This window comes from Archocentrus centrarchus, chromosome 19 (assembly GCF_007364275.1).
Source record: "Archocentrus centrarchus isolate MPI-CPG fArcCen1 chromosome 19, fArcCen1, whole genome shotgun sequence".
Lineage (NCBI taxonomy): Eukaryota > Metazoa > Chordata > Actinopteri > Cichliformes > Cichlidae > Archocentrus > Archocentrus centrarchus.
Window position 1 is genome coordinate 19,128,211 of NC_044364.1, and position 17,596 is coordinate 19,145,806.

The 17,596-nt window shown below is 42.4% G+C and overlaps 2 protein-coding genes across 2 annotated transcripts; one reads left to right on the forward strand and one right to left on the reverse strand.

The window, feature by feature from the left end:
- Positions 1 to 4,574: 4,574 nt before the first annotated feature.
- LOC115798453 (proton channel OTOP3-like) lies at positions 4,575 to 10,386 on the reverse strand. Its single transcript, XM_030755298.1, has 7 exons — positions 10,008 to 10,386; positions 9,786 to 9,922; positions 6,207 to 6,265; positions 5,969 to 6,108; positions 5,188 to 5,858; positions 4,828 to 4,998; positions 4,575 to 4,745 (listed from the first exon to the last, which is right to left on the reverse strand). The coding sequence occupies exons 1-7, from the start codon at positions 10,384 to 10,386 to the stop codon at positions 4,575 to 4,577; spliced, it is 1,728 nt and encodes a 575-aa protein (XP_030611158.1).
- Positions 10,387 to 15,716: 5,330 nt separating this feature from the next.
- Positions 15,717 to 17,421, forward strand: LOC115798454 (protein HID1-like). The gene is made up of 6 exons (XM_030755299.1): positions 15,717 to 15,720; positions 16,062 to 16,210; positions 16,308 to 16,391; positions 16,467 to 16,558; positions 16,963 to 17,121; positions 17,241 to 17,421. The coding sequence occupies exons 1-6, from the start codon at positions 15,717 to 15,719 to the stop codon at positions 17,302 to 17,304; spliced, it is 552 nt and encodes a 183-aa protein (XP_030611159.1). The 3' UTR covers positions 17,305 to 17,421.
- The last annotated feature ends 175 nt before the right edge of the window (positions 17,422 to 17,596 follow it).

Sequence of the window (17,596 nt, forward strand, 5' to 3'; positions counted from 1 at the left end):
TCCAGGACCCCTCACACCCTGGACACTCCTTGTTTCAGCTACTGCCATCAGGCAGACGTTTCAGGACAATGAAGGCCAGAACAAACAGACTGAGGAACAGCTTTTATGCCAGGGCTATCATTGAACTGAACTCTGTGTGGTTTGGACAGTGATGTGGGGTGGTAGTGCTGACTGTGTGCGTGCGTTGGTGTGTATTGGGGCTAGATTCGTCTGTTAATTTACTATTGTGCACTGTATTTTAGTAATCATTTTTATCACTCATATTTTTATTATTTTATTATTTATTGTCTGAGGCACCTAGAAAGGAATGCATTTTAAATTTCGTTGTGCAACTTCTGTGTACAATGACAATAAAGATTCTGATTCTGATTCTGATTCACAACACTTTTGTTAGAATTTTTATTTTCTGCCAACGAAAAGATCGCCCGAAATATTTGTTACGTTCAATTTTATCTAAAAACAGCCATGAGTCTGTATCAAACAAGCAAGTCATTGTTCTCAAGTCTTTAATCCGGCATCATGCTCCCGGTCAAGCCCGACATAAAGATTAGCTCTATTTTGTCTGCAGCGGTTTCAGCACGCCACCGCTTACGGCGCGACTCTAGAATAGACAAAACTCTTTAGACTTTGCTGCACAAATGTCACTACTCGTCATGTTTCATGGTATAAAAGTCAATTCTCACACACCATTCTTCATGCTGTGGATATTAGGAGTTATCTCTATCCAATAGAAAATTTTCCAGCCAGACACACGTCTTGGTTTTAATAAATAAATAAATTTGATCAATAGCCTAATGCTATAGGGCAGTTTTACGTTTCCTTCATCACTTAAAATCCTTTTCTCACTCATTTCAACTCTTATCACTTATTTTGTTTCTTTTACCCATTATTTATTTTTCTTTAATGTCAATCCCTTTTTGTTTTTCTGACACTTTAATATTTTCAAGCTTTAAACAGTTTAACAGATTCTCTAAAATTTGTTTTCTCAAGACCTTACCTCCTCCTCACTCACAAAAAATTTTAACGTCCAATTTTGCAGAATCCGGTTATTTAAAAACAACAGGTTTCTGCTTACCTTATTTATGAGGCCTCCTGTGAGTGTTTTGAGGAGTTAAAGTCCCAAGGTGAGTCCTGGAGAAAATATTCCCCTTTGTCCTCTTTTGCCAATCGCCCTCCTTCACAAATCACCTGTCATTACCTGTTATCAGTCCTTATCACGTCAAGGTCACCATCTGACAGGTAATCAGTTTTTTTGTGAAGGAAGACACCCGAAACACTTTGATCAAAAAAGTAAGACGTTTAATGTATTAAAGAATCAGAAAAAATACACATATGCATGTGGGGACTCAGAGGAGACAGGCCTGTGTGTGCTCTCTCTCTCTCTGAGCCCGTGTTCCTGTCTAACCATAACATTTTTATACTGACAGTCTCTTATCTATACATAACAATCTCTGGGTGCTACGAGTTGACCTTCGTCACTCAGTCTTGTTGACGCTGGTTTTCATGACTCATGATTCCTCAGCTGTGAAGTCATAAAGCACATCACCTTCCTGATGTTTTAATTATGCGTCCTTGTGGCCGGTGCTCAAGATAAGATGCACTGAAACAGAGAAGTTAGTCTACTACTTTCTGATCAGTTGCTCTCTTTCTAATGTATTATTTAATTTTTATTATTTGGTTGATCCACTGTTTATTAATTAATTTACTGGAGTTTTACCTTTAAACTTTTGTCCTTTATTCATTGAGTAAAAAATAATCCCTAACACTTTGCAGGCCATTACTTTGCCCAAAGGAAAATCTGAAATCTCCTTTTACAGGTAACTACAACCTGGTTTACGCCGTCATCCGTAAGCGAAATATCTTCCACCAGCTGGCCAACCTGCCGTCTGACACGGCGTCTATTCAGAAGGTCCTTCAAAAGAAGAAGAAGACCGGGATCTCCAGGACTAACTCTATAGAGCATGAGTCCATGGAGGGCTCCAGACCTGCTGTGCCTGCTGAGCCCGGCACACTTAAAGCCAGCTTAGAGGCCACTCCAGGTAGGAAGTAAGATTACTGCAAACCAGCAAAGGGTTCATGATGGAACTCTAACTCATTTTATTTTTGCTTTTTAGTAGATGTTAAGTAGATGTGGCTCTTTTGCTCTTCTGCATGTTGGAGTCCAGGGCCCTCTGCTTCTATTACCTGAAACAGGCAGGCTGTTTCACTCTGCCTCAAATCTTTATATTCATGTGTTCCTTTTACCTCTGAAGTTGGATTTTGGAGCTGGGAATGACATCACACCCAAGTTGACTGCTTGGAGTTGGATAAAGAAGCAGTGAGTGGTTTGCTCCCTAGCCAGGTGGAGTCATTCATGCATCACTGGCAATACCTGCAGTACATTGCAGTACTACCTGTTTGCACCTAAAACATACTGCATCTCCACAGATGGTGCCTATTCAGTGCTCTGTCACAAATACACAACAGTGGTAAAACAGATTCAACAGCCTTACTGCTCTTTACACGAGCTGCTGCCATCTTGATTTGCGAAGACACGATTGGTTTTGGTGGTCCGACTTTCTGTGCAGGAAGTCTGACTTCAGGTGCTGTTGCAGCTAAAAATTCAGACTGGGAAGCCAGGATATCTGCTTCCAAAGGAATGCAGTAATAGTTAGCACATTCGGATAGGACGGTGACTGCGGGCTCTTGAGCTGCCTGCCCTGCATGGTGGCAAGCCTCTGCTTGCAAACATAATAACATACAGTATATGGACAAAAGCACTGGGTCACGTACTTGTTATACCTACAGGAGCAGCTCAGCCATGGAAATCCATGCCATGAAGCTTCCAGAGCATCGCCTCAGCCCTCAGCAACCCTGCTCTGTGACTGGCTGTGTTGCAGTGGTTCCTAAATGCTTCCACTTTGCAATAATACCACTTACAGTTAATGCTGGAATATCTTGGAGGGAAGGCATTGCATAAAGTGACACTGTTGCAACAGTGGTTTCCTGTTACAGGCCACACTCAATTTCAGTGAGCTGTTTAGAACGACCCGCATTCCACAGACTGCATGGCCAAGTGCTGGATTTATACACCTGTGGCAGCGGGACTGTAAACAGACTGTATGGCCCAATACTTTCATCTATATAGGCTGACTCATTACTTCCTGGATTATCCAGGAATTTTTATGTTATATAGGTGTTATATAGGAGACTAACACTGACTTTTTCATACAATACAAAGTCTGTCTAAATGAATGAGTTTGTTTTTCCCCCTTTGGAGTGTTATGGACTTATTACCACTCTATATCTATAGTTCATGTCTACAATACAGATGTGAAAATACTGTGAGTGCCTTCATTTAACTCTCAGTGGGAAAGTGAAATACAAATTTCCCAAAAACATCAAAATATTCCTTTAAACCTGTTCATCACTTCATTGTGCTTCAGTGCTTCCAGTGAAATTCATCCTTGTAAAGTGAGATTGTGTTGTGTGCTGTAGGAATCGATAAGATCACCGAGAAGTCTCAGGTGAGTCAGGATGGAACGATGGTTGCTGTGCCACATTCAGACTCTCCACAGACGCCGACTGAAAGCTGCAGCACAGCTGGAGCCAGCGACACTGAGTCTCACTCAGAGAGAGATAAGGAGGTGAGCAGATGGCTCGTCTCACACACACAGCACACAAACACACAAATTTAGTTGTTTCCTGCTGCAGTTAAAGTGTTTTGTTATTCTGTCATCAGGCCAACCGCACACAATCAGAGTCAGCGAGGAGCCGACTGTCGAGTGTCTCATCGACGGCTGCGTGGAGCACTTACTCAGACTGGGTCAGAACAAGTCTTTGATCTGTTTACCTTCTACCATCTGTTCTCTGTTTTCTGACATGTGACATCATCTACCTGCTCTCAGATCTCTTCGTGGAAGGCCAAACGTCCTCTGCAGACAATCTTGCGGCTGCTGCAGGTGCTGGTTCCTCAGGTGGAGAAGATTTGCATTGACAAGTAGGAAATCATCTATATCTGGGGCGTCATCTACTTACAGTAAATAAACCCGTCTTTATTATTTGGAGCATGAAGTGTGCACATAGCTAAACGTGAACATCTTTTCATTCGGTGAGTTCGTCTTTGGGCTTTTTGTTTTTTTTTCTTCTTACTTCAGCAACATCGATCCTCCAATCTGGTACGACACCGACATACGGCTGTTTGAGATCCAGAGGATTTAGAGGAGCTGCTGAGGATCCAACAACAACAAAAAGGCTCTGACACTTTATCCTCCTCACACCTGAACTGTGCTTGAAAATCAGAGGACAGCTCAGTCTTAATGCCAAATTATATAAAGATTGAGAATCTTTAAATGTGTCCATAAAAAGGAAAATGCCAAAATCTGATTTATTCATACTTATTTTTTTATTGAACATTTATTCATTTTGCCCAAAAATATCAGTGTTTGGTGCTCCAGTGAGTGACCGCAGGGAAAGTGTCATCATAGACAGCGTGGCCCTTAATCTGCCGCTCACACTGCTTGGATGATGGCTGCAAGAGCCTCCACTTTTTTAATGTGAACCAGTCTAGTGTAACTGGGATGAGTCTGTGCTCTTTATGCAGAGATGAGCAGCTCCATTAAAGCTCCCACAGAGTGCATCCTGTAGAAGACACAGAGCGGCTGACCCAGATTCACCATAACGAGCCAAGCGCTGAAGCCGAAAAACTGTTTTCCCGGGCTGTTCTCGAACTGTGGATGGACTCCGAACGCAGGAATCACCCACAGCTGTAAGAAGAGGGAACAGTTACACATTATATTAATACAGATCGGCTATGAATATTCCTTCATAACAAACTCATGATACTACCATGATGTTCGAGAGAATGAGGAAAGCACAGATCTCTTGTGTTGCTCTTCTGGTCCAGGATTTCTTCCCATCATGCTCTTCAACAGTGGGGGATGCTGATGTTTTGATCTCCAGGAATGAAATCTCTGGCTTCTTGTTCTCTTGCGCTGGCACAGCGACCTTCATCTTCAGCTGTTGAGCAGTTTTTAATGTAAACAAAACTTTTTAATGTCTCTTTGCACACCATTCATATATATACAGTGCAAAATATTTTTATTTATATTTTTATTAATACTTTTATTTAGCACAAGGCAACAATGACAGTATTTCTGGATTGTGTTTTGCATCTCATTGAAACTGCACGAGAAGAGATGCAGGTACCTTTACATTCCTGCTCCACTGCTTTTCCTTCCTGATGAGGTTCGGGTGCCTGTGGAGGCCGTCGATGATGAAGATGTTCTGGAGGACGACCTCCAGCAGGCTCAAGAGGGAGTAGGACAGATCCAGGTCCCCCAGAAGATCGTGGTTTCCCATAGCCAGACCCGCTACAAGGGAAAAATAGGACAGTACAAGCTGGCCCAGGGACGCTGCCAACAGGAGGATCACATCCAGACTACGGGTGGGGTTGTGCCCCCCTTCGTGTGCCCTCGCCTCTAGTCTGTAAACTTGTATCCCAATCAGACAGCAAAGAGACATGAGGGGCATGACCACTGCATGGTAGCCATAAAATACGAGGAAGGCGGTGAGGCGAAGGTCCGGCTGGGTCACCCAGACCTGATAGAGAATGAAGGCAGTCACTCCTGCAACAAGGACCAGGCCCCCAAACACGAGGCCGAATGTGATCCCACCTCTGTAGAAGATGCGTAGAGTCAGCTTCTGAGCAGCGTGGTGGTGACCTGGACTTATCCTGCGGCCCACGTTCTTCCACATCACATAGATCATCCCGCCTGCCATCAGGTAGTACTCAATGTTGAAGGGATAAAGGATCTCAAAGCCCTTCCTGAAGGCGAGGCAGGCTGTACTCGCACTGCACCGACACAAAGTTAAATTCCCTGCAGGAAGGAAAATAAATACAGTATTCTTTAAATTCCTCCTGCTGCAGGAGAACGAGCTCAAACATAAAACCTCAGGATGTTCAGTGAGTGTTTCTTGCAGTACCTACTGATTAACTCCAAGCTGTCATCTTCAGATGAGCTTGTGGTGTTTGTTTTTTCCATCTCAATCTCCGTGTAGATGCTGTCGTCTGTCACAACATTCAGCCACAGCAGCAGGTCAGTGGAGAGGATCGCCATCAGTCCAAACCTGCAAAGCTGAAGTTAGAGATCTCTTTCTAAAAAAACATGTATTTATGCATGAAAGTCATGCATGAACTATATAATATATAATATAGCAGTGTGCACCTGGTGGATATCTTGTGTGTGTGAATGCAGTCTTTGGAGTGACTCCACACTAAATATGTCTACAAAAGGAACAAAAGTGTTATTCAATGAGGACACACCTGAAACAACATTACAAGCCTGTTTTTAAGTCAGGTAGAGTGGAGAGGGCGGAGACTGAGGAGGAGAGGTAAAGTTATTTAACATAGCTGACATATGATCTGAAATCTTGAAGTAAAAGCAACCGTGATCAGGTTGCTAAATTTTATTAATTTAGCTTCAAATTTGACCACTTTTTCTAAAGTGTCCCAATATACGCAAAAATTAAAATATTTAAAAATGTTTACACTGTTGTACAGATTTTGCTACTCTGGGGCTATTCCAGGTCAAATTTGACTCAAATGTATTGAGATGATGTTTAGATCCACCAGTGGGGGTCTAATCAAGGAAAATGGTGGTTTTAAGGAATCTTGAAACTAGGAAACTGTACGTGCCATGTCTGTGTGTTTTTTTTATGGGGCAGTGGTGACGGAGTTCAAGGGGAACTCTGACACTGTCACAAGAACCATCCGTGTTCACATCACATTTGCTCAGGTTCCTGCAGAGAGAACCTCCAGAGTCTGAGAGTAAAACAGCATATCAGTGATCGGCTCACAGCAAGAAAATTTCTGGTTCACATCCTGGCCCTGTGTGGAGTTTGAATGTTCCTCACACAGCCCAAAGAGATACACATCAGGTGACCTACCTCCTGTAGTTCAGGTGGTAGGTCACTTACTAATCGAAAGTTTGGTGGTTCAATCCCTGACTGCTCCTGTCGGGTCGTGGTGCAGCTCTCTCTCGCTGCCCCTCTTACCAGGTGGAGGTGAGACCAATGGAAACAAGTGCACTTGGATAGTAACTCCACACTTCACAAAAACTCACTGGAGATGAGCAGGTTTCGTTGCCATGATTTATTGAGGCACAAAGTTTAACAAAGTACAAGACAGCATAAAGCCCTCCCGGGAGTGAATGCCTTGGAGCCACTGCAAAGGTGATAGAGGAAGAGCAAAAAGTGTGCTCCCTCCTGCCTTTTATTGCCCAAACTCACACCTCCCCCTGCTGTTATCAGGGCCAGTGGGCATAGAAGGATGCTCCCAATCCACTATGAACCATACTAGTTCGATCCTCATGCAATGGCTCCATGACTTGTTCTCTGGGGGCTGTCAAGACAAACAACTTTCCCACATGAAAATACCTCCCACCGGAGCACTACCCCACCCTTCTATCCATATTTTGACATTACTAGAAACACTTCTAGGGCGGTCTTATCTTAGCACTCCCTTACATTATTACATTAGCTCAGGTGGGACTTCAGGACACACAACTCCCAGCTACTTGACCTTCACACTGGCAATACAGTATCAAAAGTGCACTGTGTACAAAGGTGAGCCTCTAAATATGAAGGAGTGCAGTTCTACTAGTGGAAAAAACCCAAGGCCCTGGGCTGAGCAGGCCTCAGTCCTTTCCACTCACCTAAAGCATGCAGTGTTCCAGTGTGTGAGTGACAATATAGGTGACAAACAATATATAATGTGACCATTAATCCAGTGTGTGTGATTAATATAGGTACTAATAAATTATATAGTAAAATACCAATATCAGAGTGATAAAAATATCCAACACTCCTGTCTGCAACGTACTGAACCCCAAGTTTCTCTCTGGTGTGTTCATTGGATTGTGAATGGGTGAATGAGGCATGTTGCATAAAGCGCTTTGAGTGCTAGTCAAAAACTCTATATAAGAACCGGTAAGGGTTAGAGTTGTTGTGATGAGGAGTCTTTGTGCTCACGTGTGTGTGGTGAGTTCAGAAAACCTCTTGTACACCCGGAAAAAGTGCCGCACCCACTTTTTACAGTACGCTGTTCAAACAGAGGTATTGTTTGTGTTTTTATCATGTTCTGGCTGAGCGAACATAATTATGCAACTATGCATTGCAAGTGTGCCATGAAGGATGCTGTTTATCATTTAATTTGTGGTGTAACCTGTTAAGGTTGCTTTTGTAAATCTGTATCTTCATCAATAACCAGTGATTCTGTAAATCAGCGGTCACTGAAGGCACAGTTGTGTACTTAAGTGACAGTATGCAAGGCTCTCTATCAGGCTTTATTAAAAATGCCTCCTGTCAAAGTCAAATCTGTCTTCTTGAGTCCTGAGTGAACCTAAATGCTTTTCCTTATTTCCTGTTTGTCCTGCTCTGATGCTCAAAGTTTCAAATAATAAGTCCATGTATGTACAAGTAATCCCTGTGTGCTAAAAGCTCAGGTTTCAGGCTGCTCCTGTCATGGTGTGCTGTGTGGCAAATGAAGGCAGACCCCAAAACACAGGACTTACAAACAAACTGAACAAAGGGTGGTTTATTGAGCAGTGTGACAGAGAATACATATAACTGGGCTGGTCAGGTGCCAAAACTAAGGGACACATGAACTAGATAGACACACAGCAGAAATCATAGATGACAACACAACAAAGAACAGAAGAAAACTGAGGGCTTAAATACACATCAGGTAATCAGGGCAAGAGGAAACAGCAGGACATGACAGGTGGAACACATGAAACTAATAACACAGGGGAAGCAAAACTAAACACAAAGTACAGGGAACACGAGACTGTCAAAATAAAACAGGAAACACCTAACAAGGTACACGCAGACTTAACACAGGGGACTGGCACACAGAGAAAACTAAACAGGGACCAAGGCACAGGGAAACAGACAAAGAGAAACACACACACAGGACAGAGATGCCGACTAGTCACAAGACTGAGAATACGAAAACACAGGAGGTCCGGGACCTGACAAAAGGACAAAACAGACACAAGAACACAGACGCAGGGGAGACGGGGACAAAGGGAACTAGAAAAGCACAACTGATAACACAGCCAGAACTAAGATGAACAATGAAAACCCAAATAAACTAGGAAATAATAAAACTCAGTGAAAACAGAACTAAACACAAAATGCTGGGCACACGGCCCAGGACCATGACAGCCCTAAATACTCGGTGTGTGACAGTTCATCCAGCTCTTGGCTCTCTGTAATGTCAGTGACTGCAGATATCCCTAATATAGCTCATTATATGGCTCATTATAAGACATATAAGGATTATTTTGAACCTAGAATCATGCAAAGCTACTATAGTAGGATTCAAGAATGAAAATATGGAGCTAGAAATGAACAGGATAGGTCTCAGGATAGTATTCAAATAAATATTCACTGGTATAACTGGGAACGTGGAAATTATAAGATGACAGATAGTTACTGCCAATATCTGCTGTCTTTGACACACATTTCCATCTGCTCACTGAAGGAGCTGCAGTCTCTTGTCTTAGTATAAGTTAATAAGTTTGTTCATTCAAAAGCCTAAATGAAAACTACATTTTGTGTTTTAGATCCAGCATTTTCCTGCACTCTCTTATGGTGTAGTAACTGCAATACTCTTTGGTACTGTGAGGTGAGACTACAAAATGGCAATAAATTTAGAGTTTTACAATTTTGTTAAATAGTTCTCCACTCTACCTTCAGACTTTACGGCATGCGACAATTTACCAGAAATCAAACAGCGTTACCTGTACAGTGAGAAAAAGAGCCTCTATGAACGGAGAAAGCAGTGTGACAGCTGGCTTGCACTCCCTCATACTCATCAAATAACCAACCCTGCAGATGAACAGCAGCAGGCTGAAGGCAGAAAAGAGCACGAGGGCCACTGTGACACAGCATGAAGATGAAGATGTTAGAAACAAACAAACCCCGTGAACAGTCGGCTTTAATGATCAAACACAGGAACTTACAGATGATAGGGATTCCCCCAGCATGATGGTCTTTATGTGGGGATATACCCGACTGTTTCCTGGCCCACAGCAGGTACCAGAGCATCCAGATCAGGCTGACCCCCATCAGCACCAGCAGGAACACCTCAGGCTCCTGGTGGGTCAGGCCCTCTGGGTTGAAGGCTTGGCCGGCCACCAGAGCGGCCCCCAGCACCATCACATTGAGACCCAGTAAACCAGACATTATGCGTCTCCCACTGGGAACCCACACCAGCACTGGTTCCACCTCCTGGTCATGGATCTGATGATGCTCTGAACTGCTGAGTGGTTCTTCAGTAGTGGGATTTTTAGGCGTCTCACAGGAAGAGTCCAGCACTGAGAGTCTAACATCAGTATCCATGTTCATGCTTTTTCTTTTTTTTAGTTCCCTTTTTTTCTGTCTTTTTTACTCACTTTTTCTTTCCTTTTAGTTGAAATCCCTAAGTTCAGTGTCTGAAAAGCCCTGGCACTTGTCTGATCTGCCTTCCCACGCTGCTGCAGGTGTGGCTATCATTATAACACACCTTCACGGGAAATGCATCATGTTTGCAATTTGACCTTTTATTCACCACTAATCGGTCAAAGTCTGCTTAATTTAAAAAAAACAAACACACTATAAGCCTCTAAGGAGTGTATGTCAGCCTGCAGCACTGAAATCACCAGAGTTATTTTACTTTAGCTTAAAGGTATCAGGAAATATCCCAATTTACAAACAAGTTGCAACAGGAACTTAAGCATGAAATTGTTCTTTTCACTTCTCTGCTTTGAGTAGCAGCAAGTAGTTCAGTGAGACGTGGTAACCTGCTGCTGCTGTCAGGTATTATATTTTTGCCAAAGGTCACGAGCAAGAAAAAAACAAAATCATGAGCAAGTCGCTTCAAATTGATCTGAATTTATCTATTCTGTATTCTCTTTCCACATGCACATGTAAATAGCAGCTATACAGTTTGATATCAGACCTGTATGAGTGATATATACACTGCTCAAAAAAATAAAGGGAACACTCAAATAACACATCCTAGATCTGAATGAATGAAATATTCTCACTGAATACTTTGTTCTGTACAAAGTTGAATGTGCTGACAACAAAATCACACAAAAATCATCAATGGAAATCAAATTTATTACCCAATGGAGGCCTGGATTTGGAGTCACACACAAAATTAAAGTGGAAAAACACACTACAGGTTGATCCAACTTTGATGTAATGTCCTTAAAACAAGTCAAAATGAGGCTCAGTATTGTGTGTGGCCTCCACGTGCCTGTATGACCTCCCTACAATGCCTGGGCATGCTCCTAATGAGGTGGCGGATGGTCTCCTGAGGGATCTCCTCCCAGACCTGGACTAAAGCATCTGCCAACTCCTGGACAGTCTGTGGTGAGGTTGTGGATGGAGCGAGACATGATGTCCCAGATGTGCTCAATCGGATTCAGGTCTGGGGAACGGGCGAGCCAGTCCATAGCTTCAATGCCTTCATCTTGCAGGAACTGCTGACACACTCCAGCCACATGAGGTCTAGCATTGTCCTGCATTAGGAGGAACCCAGGGCCAACCGCACCAGCATATGGTCTCACAAGGGGTCTGAGGATCTCATCTCTGTACCTAATGGCACCTGCGTTCACACTGAGCACATGAAGAGCACAGGGCGACAGTGGTGAATTTGCCAATCCTGGTGTTCTCTGGCAAATGCCAAACGTCCTGCACGGTGTTGGGCTGTGAGCACAACCCCCACTTGTGGATGTCGGGCCCTCATACCATCCTCATGGAGTCAGTTTCTTACTGTCTGTGCAGACACATGCACATTTGTGGCCTGCTGGAGGTCATTTTGCAGGGCTCTGGGAGTGCTCCTTCTGTTCCTCCTTGCACAAAGGCAGAGGTAGCAGTCCTGCTGCTGGGTTGTTGCCCTCCTACAGCCTCCTCCACATCTCCTGGTGTACTGGCCTGTCTCCTGGTAGCGCCTCCAGCCTCTGGACACTACGCTGACAGACACAGCAAACCTTCTTGCCACAACTCGCATTGATGTGCCATCCTGGATGAGCTGCACTACCTGAGCCACTTGCATGGGTTGTAGAGTCCGTCTCATGCTACCACAAGTGTGAAAGCACTCGCGGTAGCATGTGGGTGCCTTCTAGTTTCTAGAAGACACCCACATGTCAACTAGTCTACTCAATTGAAACTTGAGTGCACAGAATGGCCATGACTGGTCAATAGATGAACTTTTTATTTGGCTCTTTTACCTTAATACACCTGTCACACATAAGGACTGCACTCCCTTCCACTATACTTGAAGCAGCTAAAGGTGAGTTAATTTTCTTCCCAGTTAAATTATCAAGGAACCTGGAACACGGAGAATCCAACGTGAGCAGAAGGCATTTAACTCAACCCAAAGAACATAAGTGAGTCTGACTATAATACCTCAGTGGGTGAGTGAACGAGACAAAGACAAGTATTATTAGAAATCAAACAGGTGTAGTAGCCTGTGATCCACGAGGAATAGGTAAGCAGACATGCCCGAGACATGCTCTGACAGATACAGGGCGCCATATTACCACACTGAGACAAGCAGAAAAAATGGGTGATTAATACAGATGGTAATCAGAGACCACAACAAACCAAAAATAAAGTAATCACCGGATTAAGACTGAGCCAGTTGCTCCCCAGAAATGTTTTGGTGGGGGTCACCTGGCAAACTTTGTAGTGTAACATGTCATTTTCTTCACTTTGGTAATGAACCAGTTTGTGCCTTATCTGTATAAAATTTCATGTAAATATCAGATCTCTGTGTTTTATTTAAATCGTTGTTTTCTGTTAAATCTATTCACAATGTTTCCACAGCCAAAAACAGAAAAGCTGTTACTTTCTAGTGATAGGTCGGTCGCGAACGATCCGGCTCTAAGAGCCGGCTCTTTGAAGTGAACGATGGGAGTCGGCTCCTGATAGTGAGCCGTTTCTTTATTCTTTTCATTCATTTTTAGTTTTTTGTTTTTTTTGTGGAAGCCGCACGTGATTGGTTAAGAAGTGTGGCGGAATCTGCGTGTCTACACGGAGCAACAGGGCAGAGACACACCACACAGATCAAACACAGAGGGAGCGTCTCCTGCAAAGTTTGCTCAGAGGCTGGAAAGAGTAAGAGGAAGTTGCACTTTACATAGAGGCTACATGCAGGAATGGTGAGGAAAAGTAATTCATTTTACACATTTTTTTAACTACAATCTTTGGAGCCATTTGAGAGCCGAAAGAGCTGGGTCTTCTTTGGGTGCTGAGCCAAAAGAGCCGGCTCTCTGAAAAGAGCCAAACTTCCCATCAGTACTACTTTGAGGCTGTCAGCCTCTGAAATATTCACTACAGTATATTCACTGCAATGACTGTTTAAGCAAAACTATTCTGCATGAAAACACAAAAGGCTGATCAGTATGTTAAGTAACACTGATGTTACAGCCTTTAGGTTGGAGATGTGATTGTTTCAGTGAATATGCGGCTGAAAGTTCTTTGAAACTGTATAAAATTCTAAAGTTTTCATGTCAACTTTTCCAAATGTAAAATTAGGTAGGATCATAGCCTTATCTAATAAGGAAAACTTCAGTTTGGGTAAAAATAAACTGGAGGACAACACTGATTAAAATGACTGAGCTTCTGTTTTTTAAAATCAATATCATGCTCAGCACTGACTCATGTTCACATGCCTCAGCCCACTGGATTTAAATGGGTGCTTCATGTATACTTGGACTTGACTGAACTCACTCCATCTGTTCTGGAGCTGAAGGCTCAGTTGCCAATCTCAGAGTTAACCAACTCAGAATTTAAAGTTAGACTCAGAATTAAACCTTAGCTTTAAAGGAAACTGATGATTCACCACATAACAGTTTGGAAAGCCTCAAAATGAAATTTAAATTTGTAATCAAACAGACAAGATACCATTTATGAGCACACGACAGTAACACAATAATTGATCTTGCGACTTTCATAAGAAAACCTGTTTTTAGGTTCAAACTTTGACTTGTTGGCAGCTGTTGTACATTTGTTCAAGGGTTGGTCAACATCAGTTTGTGACTACTTCAAAGTCTGAATATCTTTCCATATGAAATCCTGTCAGAACACATGCAGAAATCTGCAGCCTGCATTCAAAAACGCACTTTAAACAATGTTTTGACAAGTTTCTTTTTAATAAATTCAAAGTTTGTTTAAAACCTTGGGTTTCTTCATTCCAGGGTTAACAAACTCAGATTTTTAGCTAAACCTCAGGTGCTGGGATAGGACCCAGGTTCAGTAAAATATAGCATCCAAATATCCACCGTACATAGATTTTTATTTCAGGCTGCACCCTCTGCCATAGGCTGGGGGCTGATAACTGACTTCAACCCTAAATGAGAAGAAGAGTCTATTACAAGATGCTTTCAAACAAGTTCAAGAGTCTTACTCATTAATCTGTAGGGCTTTCCTCTCTTTTGGATGCCTCCTGATCTAATCACGTGGCCAGTCTCCTAGTTTCCTAATTAGGATTCTGATAACTGCCTCTGAATAGCTTCATCAGCTTGCCTTGGCCGTGGTGCCTGACTTCAGTCTGGGGAAAACAACATGGAGACATTTTTAAATAAGGACAAATTAAAGTACTCATTAAGTAATTAGAGTCCTCATTTTATCAGCTTTTCTTGCCATTTTTCAGAATTTATTAATTGCTTGAACTGATTTATATTCAACTGCTCGACAGCTCATGAAATTTCCACATTGTGCTCGTTTTAATTAAAAATAGTCATTGAATCTTTAAAGCACATTCACAGAATGAAAAAGAAATTCACAAAAATTCCCTCAGATGTCAGAACGAGTTGAAATCCATGTTACTTCACATCCATATCTTACTTCATTTTTCCTGGTTGATCATCTTCCTCATCCATTAAGTGGCTGAAAAGAGAGAGGGCAAATCAATGAAATATTTTTATATGGTTCCCAATCACAACAACAGTCACCTTAAGGTGCTTTATATCGTGAAGTAAAGACCCCACAGTAATACAGAGAAAACCCCTATGAGCAAGCATTTGGCAACAGTGAGAAGGAAAAATAATGTACCACATTATTTTTTTTTTCCCATTATTTTGCATATGCTTTTACATCTATGGGCACTCTCTACATTCCAGTACAGGAAAACAGAAAACAGGACATGAAGAAGACGTTATGTTTTCAGAGATGAGGAGATGAGCTCACCCATCAGTCCCGTGCTGCCATCTACTGATGCGTGTGTGGAGCAACATTGGATGAGTTCTGTGCTTGAAATAATTCCTTGTGTTTGATAATTAAAATGCACGTTAAGAGTAATTCATACATAAATATAATGGCACACTGGTAACCATCTATTAAAAAATATATAATAATTTTCAGGCAACTCAAAACTGAAGAAAACTGAAAGAGACTGACTGCACCATCATTCACTAAACTTGTGTTAGACAGAGTGATCATTGTGACCATTAAACATTTTATGTTTTCTGTGTTCTGTTGTGAATCAAATATGAGTTTATTAAATTTATAAATCAACTCTGTTGTTATGTTTTTCACAGCAGTCCAACGTTTTCAGACCTGGGTTTGGATTATAGAGGGTGATCACATGAAAGCTTTCCGGTGTCTTTTTCTGTGGCTGCAGAGCTGAATCAGTCTGCTAGAGAATTAAGTGCTGCAGAAGGTGGTCAGGAGTATCCATGATGGGTGACAGTTTGTTCAGTGCCTTCCTCTCCACTGCAGCTTCAGCAGTGCAGCCAATCACAGAGCCAGCTTTCCTGAAAAATGAAGTCTCTCTAAATGAATGAGTTCATTTTTCCCCCTTTGGAGTGTTCAGGACTTATTACCACTCTATATCTATAGTTCATGTCTACAATACAGATGTGAAAATACTGTGAGTGCCTTCATTTAACTCTCAGTGGGAAAGTGAAATACAAATTTCCCAAAGACGTCAAAATATTCCTTTAAACCTGTTCATCACTTCATTGTGCTTCAGTGCTTCCAGTGAAATTCATCCTTGTAAAGTGAGATTGTGTTGTGTGCTGTAGGAATCGATAAGATCACCGAGAAGTCTCAGGTGAGTCAGGATGGAACGATGGTTGCTGTGCCACATTCAGACTCTCCACAGACGCCGACTGAAAGCTGCAGCACAGCTGGAGCCAGCGACACCGAGTCTCACTCAGAGAGAGATAAGGAGGTGAGCAGATGGCTCGTCTCACACACACACAGCACACAAACACACAAATTTAGTTGTTTCCTGCTGCAGTTAAAGTGTTTTGTTATTCTGTCATCAGGCCAACCGCACACAATCAGAGTCAGCGAGGAGCCGACTGTCGAGTGTCTCATCGACGGCTGCGTGGAGCGCTAACTCAGACTGGGTCAGAACAAGTCTTTGATCTGTTTACCTTCTACCATCTGTTCTCTGACATGAGACATCATCTACCTGCTCTCAGATCTCTTCCTGGAAGGCCAAACTTCCTCTGCAGACAATCATGCGGCTGCTGCAGGTGCTGGTTCCTCAGGTGGAGAAGATTTGCATTGACAAGTAGGAAATCATGCAAATTGTAAAAATAATTAATTAATGATGGTCTGTGTTAGGCAATAAGCAACACCAGGCAGGGTTAATTTTCATCAATTAAAAACACGACTAAACATGGTTTCTTAATGCAAAGTCCTGATCTGTGACCTGGAATGTTTTGGGAATCTCACACTGCAGGTCCAGATTTCCTGAAAACAAAAAAAAAACAAACAAAAAAAAAAGAAGGTAATTTCCAAAAAAAGTTAAATAAAATTTTAATAGTGCAAACAGGACAAAAATTTCTCTGGAAAAAAATGGACTGAAATACACTTTTAATAATTAAAAAACAGCAATATTTGTAGCATACAGGTTTAATAACTCAGACTTCAGTGTGACTCAGTTTATTGGGTATTGAGAGTTGTCGTCCTCAGGGGTCTGACTGACGAGTCTGAAATCCTCAAGTTCCTGCAGCACGGCACACTTGTGGGCCTCCTGCCCGTCCCTCACCCCATCCTCATCAGGAAGTACCAAGCCAACGCCGGCACGGCCATGTGGTTCCGCACCTATATCTGGGGCGTCATCTACTTACGGTAAATAAACCCGTCTTTATTATTTGGAGCATGAAGTGTGCACATAGCTAAACATGTGAACATCTTTTCATTCGGTGAGTTCGTCTTTGGGCTTTTTGTTTTTTTTCTTCTTACTTCAGCAACATCGATCCTCCAATCTGGTACGACACCGACATACGGCTGTTTGAGATCCAGAGGATTTAGAGGAGCTGCTGAGGATCCAACAACAACAAAAAGGCTCTGACACTTTATCCTCCTCACACCTGAACTGTGCTTGAAAATCAGAGGACAGCTCAGTCTTAATGCCAAATTGTATAAAGATGGAGAATCTTTAAATGTGTCCATAAAAAGGAAAATGCCAAAATCTGATTTATTCATACTTATTTTTTTTTATTGAACATTTATTCATTTTGCCCAAAAATATCAGTGTTTGGTGCTCCAGTGAGTGACCGCAGGGAAAGTGTCATCATAGACACTTTGGACCTTAATCTGCCGC